General features: G+C 38.9%; 1 protein-coding gene across 7 annotated transcripts in view; it reads left to right on the top strand.

Annotated features, from left to right (window-relative positions):
• Window positions 1-14,757, top strand: part of TARBP1 (tRNA guanosine 2 -O-methyltransferase TARBP1) — a 252,721-nt gene that overhangs the window by 162,037 nt on the left and 75,927 nt on the right. For all 7 annotated transcript variants that reach the window (XR_015059772.1, XR_015059771.1, XM_085887174.1 and 4 more), the window contains exon 23: window positions 11,351-11,500. Coding sequence is in view for 5 of the 7 variants with exons in the window: in XM_085887174.1 (XP_085743300.1) it covers window positions 11,351-11,500 (150 nt within the window). In the remaining 2 variants the exon portion in view is untranslated. The remainder of the gene's footprint in view (window positions 1-11,350; window positions 11,501-14,757) is intronic.

Below are 14,757 nucleotides of genomic sequence, written 5' to 3' on the forward strand. Positions count from 1 at the left end.
GTGGTGTAATTGTAGATTTTTCTGAAAAACTTGAAAGTCTGCCTGATAAAGTGAGATTGTTAGTTGGAGATATGCTTTCTTCTATCACACAACAGGGGTAAAATTAACGAAAAGGGGTCATGGATTATATCTTTCTAATAAATAAATGAGCGTTGATGAGTGGTTCAAAGAATTTGGAAAGAATACAACATCAAATTTACAACTTGTCAAATATTGTAAGAAATTAAAAATTCATAATGTGGTTATTTTATTTGTATGAGAGATTAATTAACAAACGTGTCTAAACATACAAAGAATATTATTATGAACTTAGAAGATAATAATGGGAACGGTTCTCATTTGGTTTGTATTATTAATAGTCAAGATAAATATTATTTTGATAGTTTTGGTCTTCCACCACTATCCTGTTGAAGTCATAAAATTCTTACAGAATGGTGTTTATCAAACATTTCAAGTCCAAGAATTAAATTCCAAGTGTTGTGGTCAATTTTGTCTACATGTGTTATTTCAACTCAACAAAAATAAAAAATTTTATGACATTATTTTTAATCTTATATAAATGACTTATGTTGGGAAAGATGGTTCTATCTTTGGTGTATCCCAAGAACTGGATATTGATTTATCAAATTATTACACAAAGGCACAGGCTGAACGACAGAAATGTAGTACAACAAAAAATATTAATATGAAAAATGCTTATAAATTAATAAATTATCCAAGCCCGACTGACACGAATGACTTGGTGAGATTAAGTGAGTTATCACAATATATATCCTTAAATAAAACAGCTGTGTATTCCAAAGATACAGAAGTGTTGATTTTATCTCCAGGTCATACAGAATTCACTGTTCCAATGAAAATAAAATTTTACAAAGAAGGGCATATCGTTTGTATGAGAATAGAACAATGGGGGTATGATATGAATGATTTAGGGTATAATTGGTCATTCAAAAATTAACCAAGAATACCTGGAACAATTAAATCAGTCTCGTAAGGAAGAATATTATCCACTTGGTGCTGAGAATGAGCTTTGTGGAAGCACGATTCGTAAGCAACAAATAAAATAATTTAATAAGGGTAAATATAATAATGCTTTTGCCCTCGTTTATGTCACGAAAACAGAAAAAACAGGATTATTTAAAATAAGTAAGGAAATACAAAATGATTTAACTCTGGGAAGATGGGGAGGTGTTTCGTGTCATAATATTATTCTGTCATATATTTCTAATACATAAATGACAGCAAGAAGGCTTCAAGAAAATTATCATTTCTGTGTCCAAGCATACCTTCAAGAAAAGGGTATTCGGTATTTTAATAAATATGTTCTACAACATAAGAATGAGGTATTTTCAATTAAAAAAATTGGTTTATACTGATGTTGATAAACCGACAACTTTGGATTTAATTTAAATGTTAAATAATGAAAAAATTATAAAGTTAAGAAAACATGAGGCTCTTTTAGAAATTCAGAAGAAATTTTATTGGTTCCTGTTGTAAAAAATTTATTTGGGATACAGGAATAACAAGAAATCCTGATGAATATATGTATGATATTCTATGGGGTGTAAGTGATTCTGGGATAGTAAGGGACGAGGGATGAGTTGAAGAAACTGAGACAAGAGAGGAGAAGAGAGAGAAGAAGGAAAGAGAGAAGAGAGAGAAGGAGGAAAGAGAGAAGAGAGAGAAGGAGGAAAGGGAGAAGAGAGAGTAGGAGAGGCAGAAGAGAGAGAAGGAGAGAGAGAAGAGGGAGGAAAGAGAGAGAATAAAAAATATGGAAACCAGTGAGATTAAAAAAAGATTGGGGTATTACAGAAAATAAATAAATCTCAACGCACCCAGGAGGAAAACAAAGAATTGACAAGTCTATTAGAAATATTTTCGACAAGATTATTAACATCATTTTCAGGTATAAGATGGGTGATGTTGGTGTGATTGACTTTGATTAAAGTTTTTCATTTTTTTCTTAAATATATGGAGGAGAGAGTGAAGACATATCTGAGGATTATTTATGTTTTAAAAATTGAGATTCAAATGTGTATGATGGAAACTAAAAAGGTTTTTGCACTGTCAGAATTTTTCTCATAAATAAATGAGTTATTGTCTCAAATGTAAAAAGAAAACTAATACTAAAAATATCTCATATTTTAAAAAGTACAAATAATAGGGTGATACAAAAAGGTTCATGTTTAGTGTGTGGTTCAAAAAAGAGTAAATTTATCTCCAAACACAAACCTGGAGGAGATATACAATTGTTTTTATCAGGAAGTAAATTTGCAACAACTGGAATACCAGGGGAATTACATCTCCCAGGGTATTCTTTCTGTGGTCCAGGCACAAACTTGGATAAAAGATTAGATGAGGCAGACAATCCTAAACCATGGCGTAAACCCATAAATAGGGTTGAGGAAGTGTGCATGAGGCACAATATTGTTTATGGGAATACCACAACTTTGGAAGAAAAGCATGAAGCTGATAGAGAAATGTTGTATAATTTGTCTCTGATACAAAATCCAACCTTGAGAGAAAATGTTGATAGGTTCATCGTGAAGAAGATGATCACTACTAAATTGAAACTTGGGCTTGGAAATTCAAAAAACTTATAGGCTCTAATGATGTCATTAAGACTGAAGAACAATTAGCTGATGAATTACATAAACCTATATTCACAAAGTTTCATAGAAGGAAGGTTTATTCCAAGGAAGTTGATTATATCTGCTCCGCTGATTTGATTGAACTCAATAATAAAAGGGGTACAAGTATGCTTTAACCATTATTGATTTGAGGAGTAGATATGCGTGATTGTCCCTTTAAAAAACAAAACAGGTAATACTCTTATGTTCGCCTTTCAACAGATATTTAATAAAAGTAAGAGAAAACCCAAAAAATTGTGGACTGATGAGGGTAGAGAGTTCTCGATCAAAACATTTATGAATTTTCTAAAAAATAACAGCATTACGTTATACAGCACCTTTAATGAAGGAAAAGCGGTTGTTATTGAGCGCTTCAATCGCACTTTAAAAGAGAGACTATATAGAAAATTCACCCAACTCGGTTCTCAACAATGGTTATCTTTTATGCAGGATATTGTAGATAAGTATAACGACACGATTAACACCTCAACGAATACGAAACTATCAAAAACATTTCCAAAATTCGAATATGAAAAAGAGATTAATGTCAAAAAGCCTAAGTTCAAAGTTGGTGATATATTCAGAATATATAGATGGAAATCTCATTTTGAAAACGGTTCTATAGTCCTGCAGCGTAGTCTGATATTTCAGATCAATTGTTCAAATTTGCATAAAAGCACCAAAATTGGTACACATGTAGAATAATGTATTCCGAACAATTCTAGATTTTGAGCCACCCGAGATTGTGCCTTGGTCAGCTTCGGCAACCATTTTCCAAAATGGCCGCCATTATACTTTCGCGAAATTGGCTATATGCTCTTATTTTCTTATTGTATTGGTGGTAGATATAAGGAAAGTGTAAAATTCAGTAAATTGACCATGAAAAGGCGTATTCAAATATTATGAGCCAGTATTTTCTTCATGGTGACGTGTCTCCTCATTGGCATTTGGATGCATGTTCGCCTCCTCAAACTCCATGATCACTCTGGCCACCTCGGGTCCGGCGACCATCCAGCGCCTCAGAGCACTGGGATTGTCCGTCCGGCCAACGGCACCTCTGTCACCCTTGACACGGGCATTGTTTTGTTCATGCGCTTGGTCAAGAGGAATTGCTGAGAATGCCCTCTTGGTCTTTTGCACTGTGAAGTGGCCTGCCTTGAACTCATTGTAGATCTCTGGGTGCTGTTGTGGAAGTTCTGCCATCTCACGCAGATGGACCGGTATCCACCGGGCATAGTTTATATGGTCCAGCGCAAAGAACCATGGGACTATCTCAGTGAGAACATCCAGGTACATGATTAAATCTCCCTCTCTCAGAGATCGCACGTAGATTAGGATGGAGAGCTCCAGATCCAGGACTGTTGCCCAGTACAAAAACTGGGGAGGGCTGTTCTCTTTCTCGTGGCACCAGTCTTCGAAGTCCTCGGTAGGCTGGTCATCTTCTGCAAGGTCAGCTGGTCAAAACTGACCAAGGCAAAATCTCAAGTGGCTCCATATCCAGAATTGTTCAGAATACATTAGTCAACATATGTACCAATTTTGGTGCTTTTATGAAAAGTCAAACAATTGGTTTGCTATGCTGCAGTACTAATACTAAACGATGGACAAATGAGATTTTAAAAAAATTGTTGATGTGATAGATATAGTTCCTTGGACTTATAAGGTATATTATTTAAAGGGGAAGAGATTTTAGGTTCATTTTATTCACAGGAATTACAAAAGACAAAGATAAATTGAAAAAAAAAAATTTTGGACTCGGCCCCTTTTTAAACTCTACCCCTTTTTGACTCCACCCACAAAAGCCCCACCCACACAAACCCTACACACAAAAGCCCCACCCCAACCCAACCCTAATCCAACATCTTTTTTTAATGTTTTTTTTTCTCTTCTTCCAATTCTGTCTTTTAAGGCTTTCAGGTTTGATGAAGTGGAAAGGGGGAGTAAGAACTTTCCTGTACTTTCTTCCCAGAACTAACAATATATTTTTTTTAATGTTCTTTTTTTCTCTTCTTCCAATTCTGTCTTTTAAGGTTTTCAGGTTTGATGAAGTAGAAAGTGGGAGTAAGAACTTTCCTGCTATTTCTTCCCAGAACTTTCTTGATATTGCCCTCATCAAGCACCATCCAACAAAGAACCACATCGATAGGTTGAGATCCCTGTCTTCTTGGTAGAAACCACATTTCAAGTCTCCAAAATAAACCCAACTTTCCAAGTCTCCAAGGTATAACCACATTCCTGTTGAATTTCCAAGATATGTATCACATTGTGAGTTATCAAGCCAGAACCCACATTTCAAGTCTACAAAAATATAACCATCTATCCAAGACTCCAAGGTAGAATCACAATTTCCAGAAATATTGTGGGTTTCTGCAATAAGTCTCACATCGTATAACTGTGGATCATCATGGAAAACTTCATTTTTCCAATCTTTATGGGTTTCGGTGATAGATCTCACATAGTATAACTGTGGATCATCAAGGAAAACTCCATTTTTCCAATTTTTATAGGTTTCGGTGATTGATCTCACATAGTATAACTGTGGATAATCAAGGAAAACTCCATTTTTCAAAATTTTTGAAATTTGTGAGTCTTCTTGGTAAAACTTGTATTCTGGCTCATCAAGGTATAACTTGTTCAGTGGGTATTGTCTTGATAACTCACAATGAGTACCATCGATGTAAAACTCTTTTTCAGGATTTTGTGGGTTTCCAAGGTATCACTCTTTGGTTGGGTCATCAAGGTCGAGCTCGTTCTATGGGTCTTGGTCGCTCATAAGGTCTTCAACCAAACCAACAATTTCGTCCCAAGTTGTGGAAAAAGCAGTATTTTCATTTTGTATTTCTGATACAATTTCCTGTAAAAAAATATTAATGTATTAATTAAGTGATTTAATTATTAAATTATTATGTGCTTAAATCAAACTCTGTAAATAGGAAAAGAAAATCTTGCCTCAATAGATAAGAGGTTTGAATCCAGTTCATCAACTTGAAGGTTTAGTTCCATACAAGTAGTAGAACTCCAAGGAACTCCAAAGTCATCCCACTCAAGCTCAGCACAGCCGTCTATTCTCAGTAAAAGTAAAAATATGTTTAAATGCAGTCTGGGTTTCAAGCCTTTCTATAGAAAGAATGGTGGGTGTGGTTTCCTTCGGAAATGCCCTGGTCAATTCCAGGAAAATCTTGTGAGTCAGAGATTAACTGGAAATGATGTAAGAGTAGGTGGTCCTCACAAAAGTGGGCAGGGCTTGGGAAAAGTGGGCGTGGCTTATGGAAACGTGGGTGTGGCTTATGACAAAGTGGGTGTGGCTTATGAAAAATAATGTGTGGCTCAGGAGGTGGTCAAACAAGAGCATTGAGAGAAGTTTATCATTTTATTTCTGCTCAACAAAGACACATAAACCAAGAACTAAGTTCTAAAATAATATTTGTGAATATACTCGATGGTGATGAATGTAATCGGAAAATTAATTTATTACCTCGAATCGAACATGGAGAAATATTTATTGGATCACTCTTTGAGTGGAGTGAAAATATAAAAGGAAATCATTAAGCCTCAGTTTAACATGTGCTCAATGGGGCAGAGATCAATCTCTTCTTTTGACCCCATGGACCGAGAGGGGCCGGGGGTGGGGGTTGGGTTTTTTGGACCCTGAGACAATTTAACATGACCTTGTATGGGGAAAAAAATCATTCTCCTGTTTTGTCCTCATTAACCTAGAGTCAGAAAGGTTTCCCAATACATTTCTATGCGGGGGTGTTTTCGGTCTTGAGACAGCTTAACATGAGCTTGTATAGGAGAAAATCATTCTCCTGTTTTAACCGAATGAGCCTTGAGACAGAAAGGTTAGCCTATACATTTCTATGGAGGGGGAGGGGGAGGAGAGGAATCAGTCTCCTGTTTAGGGGTTTTCGGGGTTTAATTCACAGTTTTCCCCCTTTACCCCATTCATTTGCATGGATGCCTCAGAAGCCCCATTAATCCTCTACTGTCCAGGATTGTGCCCAATAGCCAAAGGAGACCGCTTAGCTAGCACCAACGCTCTGCACAGAGTATGGTCCCAAGGGATGGATGGATTATTTTCATATGCGTTGTTCAGAAGGTGCAACAGAGCCCTCCCAGGTCTCAAAGTGGTGGTGTGTGTGTGTGTGTTTGTGTGTGTGTGTGTGTGTGTGTGTGTGTGTGTGTGTGTGTGTGTGTGTGTGTGTGTGTGTGTGTGTGTGTGTGTGTGTGTGTGTGTGTGTGTGTGTGTGTGTGTGTGTTTTGTTTTTTTTTCATGAAGGTGGATACTTTTGAGCCCACCCTGGGAGAACTCCATTCCATATTCTGAAACCCCATATATAGACAGACACAGACACACACACTTTGAGACTTGGCAGGTCTCTGTTTCACCTCCTGAAACCCACCCACAAGTACGGTTTTCTCATTCATCACAAACCAGGTAGCATTTATTTATAGCCCGTGGTACGAAATGTAATTCTGCTTTTTGGAAGTATGAAATTTTGTCCCTCGGTGTTGTTTCTCTGCTTTATTTGCATTGCTTTCACTGTTGACAATCACTGCAAGCTTCTAATTAACAGTACAGACCTCAAAGGAATCAAAACCTTTGATATGGAAATTGAGTTTCCTCTCGGCCGAGGAGATGGTGTATTTTAATTTACCACCATGCAAATAGTGGTTTCATTGCACACTGTATACCCCAAACACTGTGCATGTACTTGTGCCCTCCTCAGTCTGTATTATTTTGTTTCGCTGAAATCGATGTTTTTTTTCCATGAACAGCATTTTGAGATATTTTAGGGCTATATAAGGACCAGGTGGTTGTAAATGAGTGTGATGAGTGCGAATGCACACCTGCAATGTAGATTTATATTGGCCCGAATTTAAATGCCAAAATGTTGTGGTTATGTTGCATTTACTCATTTGTTCTTGTTTCTAATCATAATACTTAATGCCAGCTCGTGCGTGGTCACTCAGGATAATATAAGTCGCATTCTTACAATGAACCTGCAAACGTTTATCTGCTTGAGACGCATCGAGGTGACTGATTACACAAGCTACTTTTCTTCCTCACTGTTGGTGATTTTTCTCTGCAATCAAAACCCAGAAGATAAAAAAAATCTCCTATTAGTTGTCGGAAATTTATGACAATCAGAAGTCAGCTCTTGTCAAGATATTTAATTCATTATTAATCTTTAAAGCATCCTGTTGATATATGCTGATATGTACAGCATATATGTTGAGAAATATATATATATATATATATATATATATATATATATATATATATATATATATATATATATATATATATTTATATATTCCTCTCCTTTTCTCTCTTTTGAGCTTTCTATATTTCCCTGCTATGCTGTCTCATCCCAAGAGGCATATAATCTATCGTGTGTGTGTGTGTGCGTGTGTGCGTGTGTGCGTGTGTGTGTGTGTGTGTGTGTGTGTGTGTGTGTGTGTGTGTGTGTGTGTGTGTGTGTGTGTGTGTGTGTGTGTGTGTGTGTGTGTGTGTGTGTGTGTGTGTGTGTGTGTGTGTGTGTTTGCTCGCTCGCACGTGTGTGTTTCTGTACTCATAAATATCAATGTGTGTGGAAATGTCTCCCCTCCATAACTCCAAGACTATGAAATCCAACAGCCTGAAACTTTGCAAGCATACAAAAAAAAAACTCCAAGGAAGTACGTGAGTGAAAATTGGATATTTGGGTTAATTAAAACACCCCTTTTGAAGATAATTAACTGCCTTATCAGGTGCATCCTCGGACACCTCGCTCCCTCAATGGGGTCTTAAGGTGCATGTCTCCTTGGTAACTTCACTCTTCCTCGCTGGACTTTTCGTTCAGTCACTAACCAGTTAGGGTATCCATCCATCCATCTATCCATTGGGACCATAGTCTGTGCAGAGTGTTGGTGCTGCCTAAGCAGTCTCCTTGACTATTGGACACAATTCTGGATGGGTCGCCCCACCGACACAGGATACTAGTAAGCTGGCACTCATTTTGTCGACCTCGGAAGGATGGCAGGTAGTCAATCTCACCTGTTATTAATTCAACAGCCGAGTGGAATTTCAACTCAGGATCCTAGGATCCCAAGCCCACCACTCGAACCATTAAGCCAACACCAGGCATAAAGTTGGGGTATTCACTACCAAAAGGCATATATAGACTGACTCTACCTGCCAAGACGAGGAGGAAGAGTTATTCATGGCAGGGTTCAAATTGGGGCAATCTACAAATCTGCACTCAGGGCAATAGACAGCTAATCTCGCTCATTCTGAAGATTGATACTTACATTTAGTGCTGCAGAACAAAATAATAAGGTAAAATATCGATGACAGCCATGACAGAGCTGTGAGTTGCATACACAGGTACATCTACAAACATGACAATGTGGAAGTGTCTGACATGGTATAAGCATGAACCACAGAATATCACAGGCAACCAAGAAGTTGCTCTCCTTTGGGATATGGACATTTACACAGACAGAGCTGTTGACACGAATAAACCAGATATAGTGATCAAAACGCAAACACCATAAACTCTAATTCGCTCACCTGGAGTCCGGTGAGCTCACGAGAGTTTATGCATTCTGGTGAGCTAATGCGATCGAGCAGTGTCTGGAGGTTACTGGCTAAGTCAGTCAGTCAGTCCGTAAACACGTCAGTCATTATCGCTTGAACCAAACAAAGTTTTGATGAAACTTGACCACAAGCTTCATATCTGATGCCAAACACAGGTTTATTGACCGCATCATAATCTGTTCTCATTGAGGGTTTTTGTGGGGGGTGTGGGCATTTGACCCCCCAAAATAGGTATTTGCTCCCTTTTCCAAAACTACACACACACAATTTCAATGGGGTTTTGAGTGACTGTTGCTCGTGAAGTAGGTGAGCTTCAGGACACGCAGTCACTTTTTTTTTTTTTGAATAGGCATTGTGAATCACTGTAATAACATTGTGCTGAAAGAAACAGAGAAGCTCAGTAAATGGATTTTAACAATCTCACTTTGAAGAATGTACAAGGTGTATGACAAGTCGATACCCAATTTTTAATTACTGCAGCAGTTTTATTTCTGAACTGATTTTAATGAAGCAAACTGTAAATGAAAGAGTCTCGTGAGGTTTCATGCACAACTCTTTAAACCTCCACATATGCTCCAGCACTGGCAGCACATTTCCTTCATCGGACTGGCACATTTGCTTCTCCTGATCGCAACATGTTTTTAGGAATGTTGGTGAGAACATTGGTTATTCTCTCCTCCAGTTCATCAAGGTTTTTGGACATACTATCATTTACATTTTGTTTCATTAAAATGGGTTCATAAAGTAAGCTGCTACAACAATTTAAAATTTGGTATTTACTTCTCATACAGCGTGTAGAATATGAGCACAACTGTGATTGGAGCAATCAGCATCAAGCACACCGAAGATCAGATCGGAAGCACCCCTGGATGTTGCACACTGACAGAGATACTGAACACTGGTCTCCTGAGAATTGCACATCGACTACATGAAGTGCTTGAACACTGCCTGGACTATGGGACGGCCTCAACTGCGGGCCGGCCTGGAATGCATCACCAACGAGAGGGGGAGCACTCTGTCGAGTGCAAAACCTCCACCGCCAATACTGCTGGGTCACTTAAGTGAACCTGATATCCTATTCATTGTAGGTCAAAACGGATCAGACTCTACTGAACCACAATTGAATAAACTAAACTAGATCGGCACGCATGTAGAAATGCCAAAAAAATAGAATCGAAATTTTTTTGAAAAAAAAGGTGCAAAATTTCTGTTTGTTTTTTTTTCTCGAACAAATTTGGGGGGGGGGTTGGAAATCACTTGAAACGTGTAGAAATGCAAAAAAAAAATTCAAATATTTTTCAAATAAAATCGAAATTTTTTTTGAAAAAAGTTGCTAAATTTTCTGGTTTTTTTTCTCGAACAAATTTTTTTATTTTTGGTTGGAAATCACTTACAACATGTAGAAATGCAAAAACAAAAATTCAAATATTTTTTCAAAATGGCCGCCATAGTGGCCATATTGGACTGTGGACCAAGTCCAAAATCTACTGGCATGATCCTTGGACCATACCTAATCCCCCCACCAAGTTTCGTCGAAATCCGTCCAGGAGTTTTTCCGTAATACCGTTCACAAACAAACAAACAAACAAACAGACAGGGGTGAAAACAGTAACCTCCGTCCATCTTCGATGGCGGAGGTTAATAACCCATTTACTGCTTGAGACTATATGGTTTTAGCCCTTTGGCTCTGCTGCTTCACTTACCTGCTTTTTATGATAATACCAACTATTTATCTGTATATACTAACTATTGCTTCAATTGTAATTTATTGATAGCTTATTTTCTTACGCATAATCTTTTCTCATCTGAGTTGTAGAAATTTAAACCTCTTTTTTAATGCCTCCTGCTGAATCCCATTATTCACTTCTCTCCTTATCTTGTTCAAATATACTCTCTTAAAGAATTCCTAACACATCCTTATTTCTAATTTCATTGTCTTGATTGCTTTTCTTACCTCAGGCCTATCTTTTCTGTAATCTTACTGCTCTCTGACTTATCTTTGCATTGGTTTTTCAAAGGATCTTATACTTAAAAGAAGAGGGATGTGTGTCACTGAACCATGTCCATGTTCCCAAATGGTAAACACCACTGAGGGAGCTTTCTCATGTCAACTTTCCTGTTCACTCCTGTGTGACAGGCCTGCACACAGAGCGTCCTGGAGTGTGCCTATTGGGCCACGGCGGAGTCCCATCAAGTGTCAGTCCAGCGTCTCATTGAGTGGCTTCTTATACTCCTGCTCCACCGGCATCCTCTTCTCCTGCACACCTTCTGGGATTGGGGTTCCTATGTAGGATATGCACAACAGTTTCATCATTCTGATGGAATTCTTTATGTTCCACAAAGTGCTAATCCCCCAAAATTAAGGAGTGATGTCATGTGGAGGTGTTTAGCAAGTACATTGATGCAAATGTTTCCATGTCCATCATTGATGGCAATTTGTGTTTGCACACATTGAGAGCTTAACAGCTGTTTATGCAGGTTTTTGTTGTTTCTGCAACAAAGAAAGAAATCCATCCTGAATGGAGGAATTTGAATTTAACATCAAAACGTCATAATTTAAGCCTTGCATTTGATGACATGTACATTCTGATTAATATGACAAATCGCTGAGGAACCACAGCATACCTGCAGATTGTATTCGCAGTCATACAAATTTTACTTTTATTTGTGATCAAAAGATGCAACCGCTTTGTTAAGAGCAGCTATTTTTCAATCGAAAATGACCAGACAACTCACAAAAACTTGGAATGCTATGAGCAAACAGAATCTTATCGAAAGACATGGCACATGGGAATTTCATGACTGTGCATAGCAAACATTGGTGTGTGGCAACTTGGGCCACAGATTGCTTTAACATAGCCTGGACATGCAGCACCAGTCAAAAGTTTGGACACACCTACTCATTCAAGGGTTTTTCTGTATTTTTACCATTTTATACATTATAGAAAAATAGTGAAGACATCAAAACTATGAAATAACACATATGGAATTATGTTGGAACCAAAAAAGTGTTTATAAAATCAAAAAATATTTTAGATTTTAGATTCTTCAAAGTAGCCACCCTTTGCCTTGATGACAGCTTTGCACACTCTTGGCATTCTCTCAACCAGCTTTGTGAGGTAGTCACCTGGATTGCTTTTCCAACAGACTTGAAGGAGTTCCCACATATGATGAGCACATGTTGGCTGCCTTTCCTTCACTCTGCGGTCCAACTCATCCCAAACCATCTCAATTGGGTTTCGGTCAGGTGATTGTGGAGGCCAGGACATCTGATGCGGCACTCCGTCACTCTCATTCTTGGTCAAATAGCCCTTGCACAGCTTGGTGGTGTGTTTTGGGTCATTGTCCTGCTGAAAAACAAATGATGGTCCCACTAAGCACAAACCAAATGGGATGGCGTATCGCTGCAGAATGCTGTAATAGTCAAGCTGGTTAAGTGTGCCTTGAATTCTGCTGTTAAGTGTGCCCAGAGTTACCTCTACTGCAAAAGGATAAGTTTATTTGAGTTACCAGCCTCAAAAATCGCCACTTAACTGCACCTCAGATTGCAGCCCAAGTAACTTCTTCACAGAGTTCAAGTAACAGACACATCTCAACATCAACTATTCAGAGGAGACTGCGTGAATCGGGCCTTCATGGTCGAATTGCTGCAAAGAAACCACTACTGAAGGAGACCAATCAGAAGAAGAGACTTTCTTGGTTCAAGAAGCGCGAGCAATGGACGTTAGACGAATGGAAATCTGTCCTTTGGTCTGATGAGTCCAAATTTGAGATTTATGGTTCCAACCGCTGTGTCTTTGTGAGACGCAGAGAAGGTAAGCGGATGATCTCTGCATGTGTGGTTCCCACCGTAAAGCATGGAGGTGGGGGTGTGATGGTGTGGTGCTTTGCTTTGATGGTGCTTTGCTGGTAACACTGCGATTTTATTTAGAAGTCAAGGAACACATAACCAGCTTGGTTGTCACAGCATTCTGCAGCGATTCGCCATCCCATCTGGTTTGTACTTCTTGCGACCATCATTTGTTTTTCAACAGAACAAGACCCAAAACACACCTCCAGGCTGTGCAAGGGCTATTTGACCAAGAAGGAGAGTGATGGAGTGCCGCGTCAGATGTCCTGGCCTCCACAATCACCCGACCGAAACACAATTGAGATGGTTAGGGATGAGTTGGACCGCAGAGTGAAGGAAAGGCAGCCAACAAGTGCTCAGCATATGTGGGAACTCCTTCAAGACTGTTGGAAAAGCAATCCAGGTGACTACCTCACGAAGCTGGTTGCCAAGAGTGTGCAAAGCTGTCATAAAGGCAAAGGGTGGCTACTTTGAAGAATCTAAAATATATTTTGATTTGTTAAACAATTTTTTGGTTTCTACATAATTCCATGTGTTATTTCATAGTTTTGATGTCTTCACTATTATTCTACAATGTAGAAAATGGTAGAAATAAAGGAAAACCCTTGAATGAGTAGTTGTGTCCAAACTTTTGACTGGTACTGTATATGCAGAAAGTGGACAAAAAAAATGGAAACACCAGGGTACATGGGCTGTACAGCATGTATGCAAAATATGAGGCCACCATGTGACTGTCACGTGAACTATGCAAATCTCTTTCCAGCAATCCTCGTCATGTATGTATGTATGTATGTATGTATATATGTATCTATGTATATATATATATATATATATATATATATATATATATATATATATATATATATATATATATATATATATATATATATATATATATATTGTTACGAATTTGGAATTTGATTGCACACAACATACAGGTTCCTTTAGTCAGCTATGTCGATAAGTTCTTGTTCCCTAGATAGCTCACCTTCCATTGTTTAAATGTTTAGAAATTGATTAGTGCACTGCGTGATTTAATTTAATAGTTAAAGAGCGATCCCAACACAATGGAGACGTCCCTCCCCCTCTTCTGCGAAGAGGAAAAAGAGCCCTTCCGTCCCGTGATTCATGACATCAACAACTCCCTCCCACCCGTGGTTGAGTGGGGGATGGAACACGAGGGCATGAGTCACGCGGGGGAATGGGCGGAGAAGGATAAAGAGGAGATCCTTCCTTTTGTTCGCATTCGGAGTTGAGAGCTGCGTCATTCAGCAGACCTTCGTGTCCTATTTGGCTTGGGTTAGGGTTGAGGCCTTCGGAAGCTTTTTGCTCCTGCAGAGGAGTTGTTCAGCAGAGCTTCGGGGTCCTGCTTGGCTCGGTAGGCTTTTTGGAGAGCTGCTTTGTTTGGAAGAAAGTTGAGCCGGTTGCTCGGCTCGAGCTGCGAATGGTGGCTTCGTCTTCTTCTTCCTTTTCTTCTTCCTCTTCTTCTTCTTGGTTCGTGGAGCTCTTTGTTCTCCTTTGATTCCCGGCTTGGTGCGACTCGTCAGCTTCTTCTTGGAGGTGGTTTCTCGGGGAAGCGACGCATCGACAGGAAGGATCGGCGCCTCGTCTCACCAGCACGTGTTGAGAAGCGCGGGAGCTCGGGAAGGATCGCGGCTCACGGTGATTGGATCTAGCTCACTCTCGCTGGAGCC

The sequence above is a fragment of the Eptatretus burgeri genome, chromosome 7, assembly GCF_056783735.1.
Source record: "Eptatretus burgeri isolate ZD-2024b chromosome 7, Ebu_testis_v1, whole genome shotgun sequence".
NCBI classification, from domain to species: domain Eukaryota; kingdom Metazoa; phylum Chordata; class Myxini; order Myxiniformes; family Myxinidae; genus Eptatretus; species Eptatretus burgeri.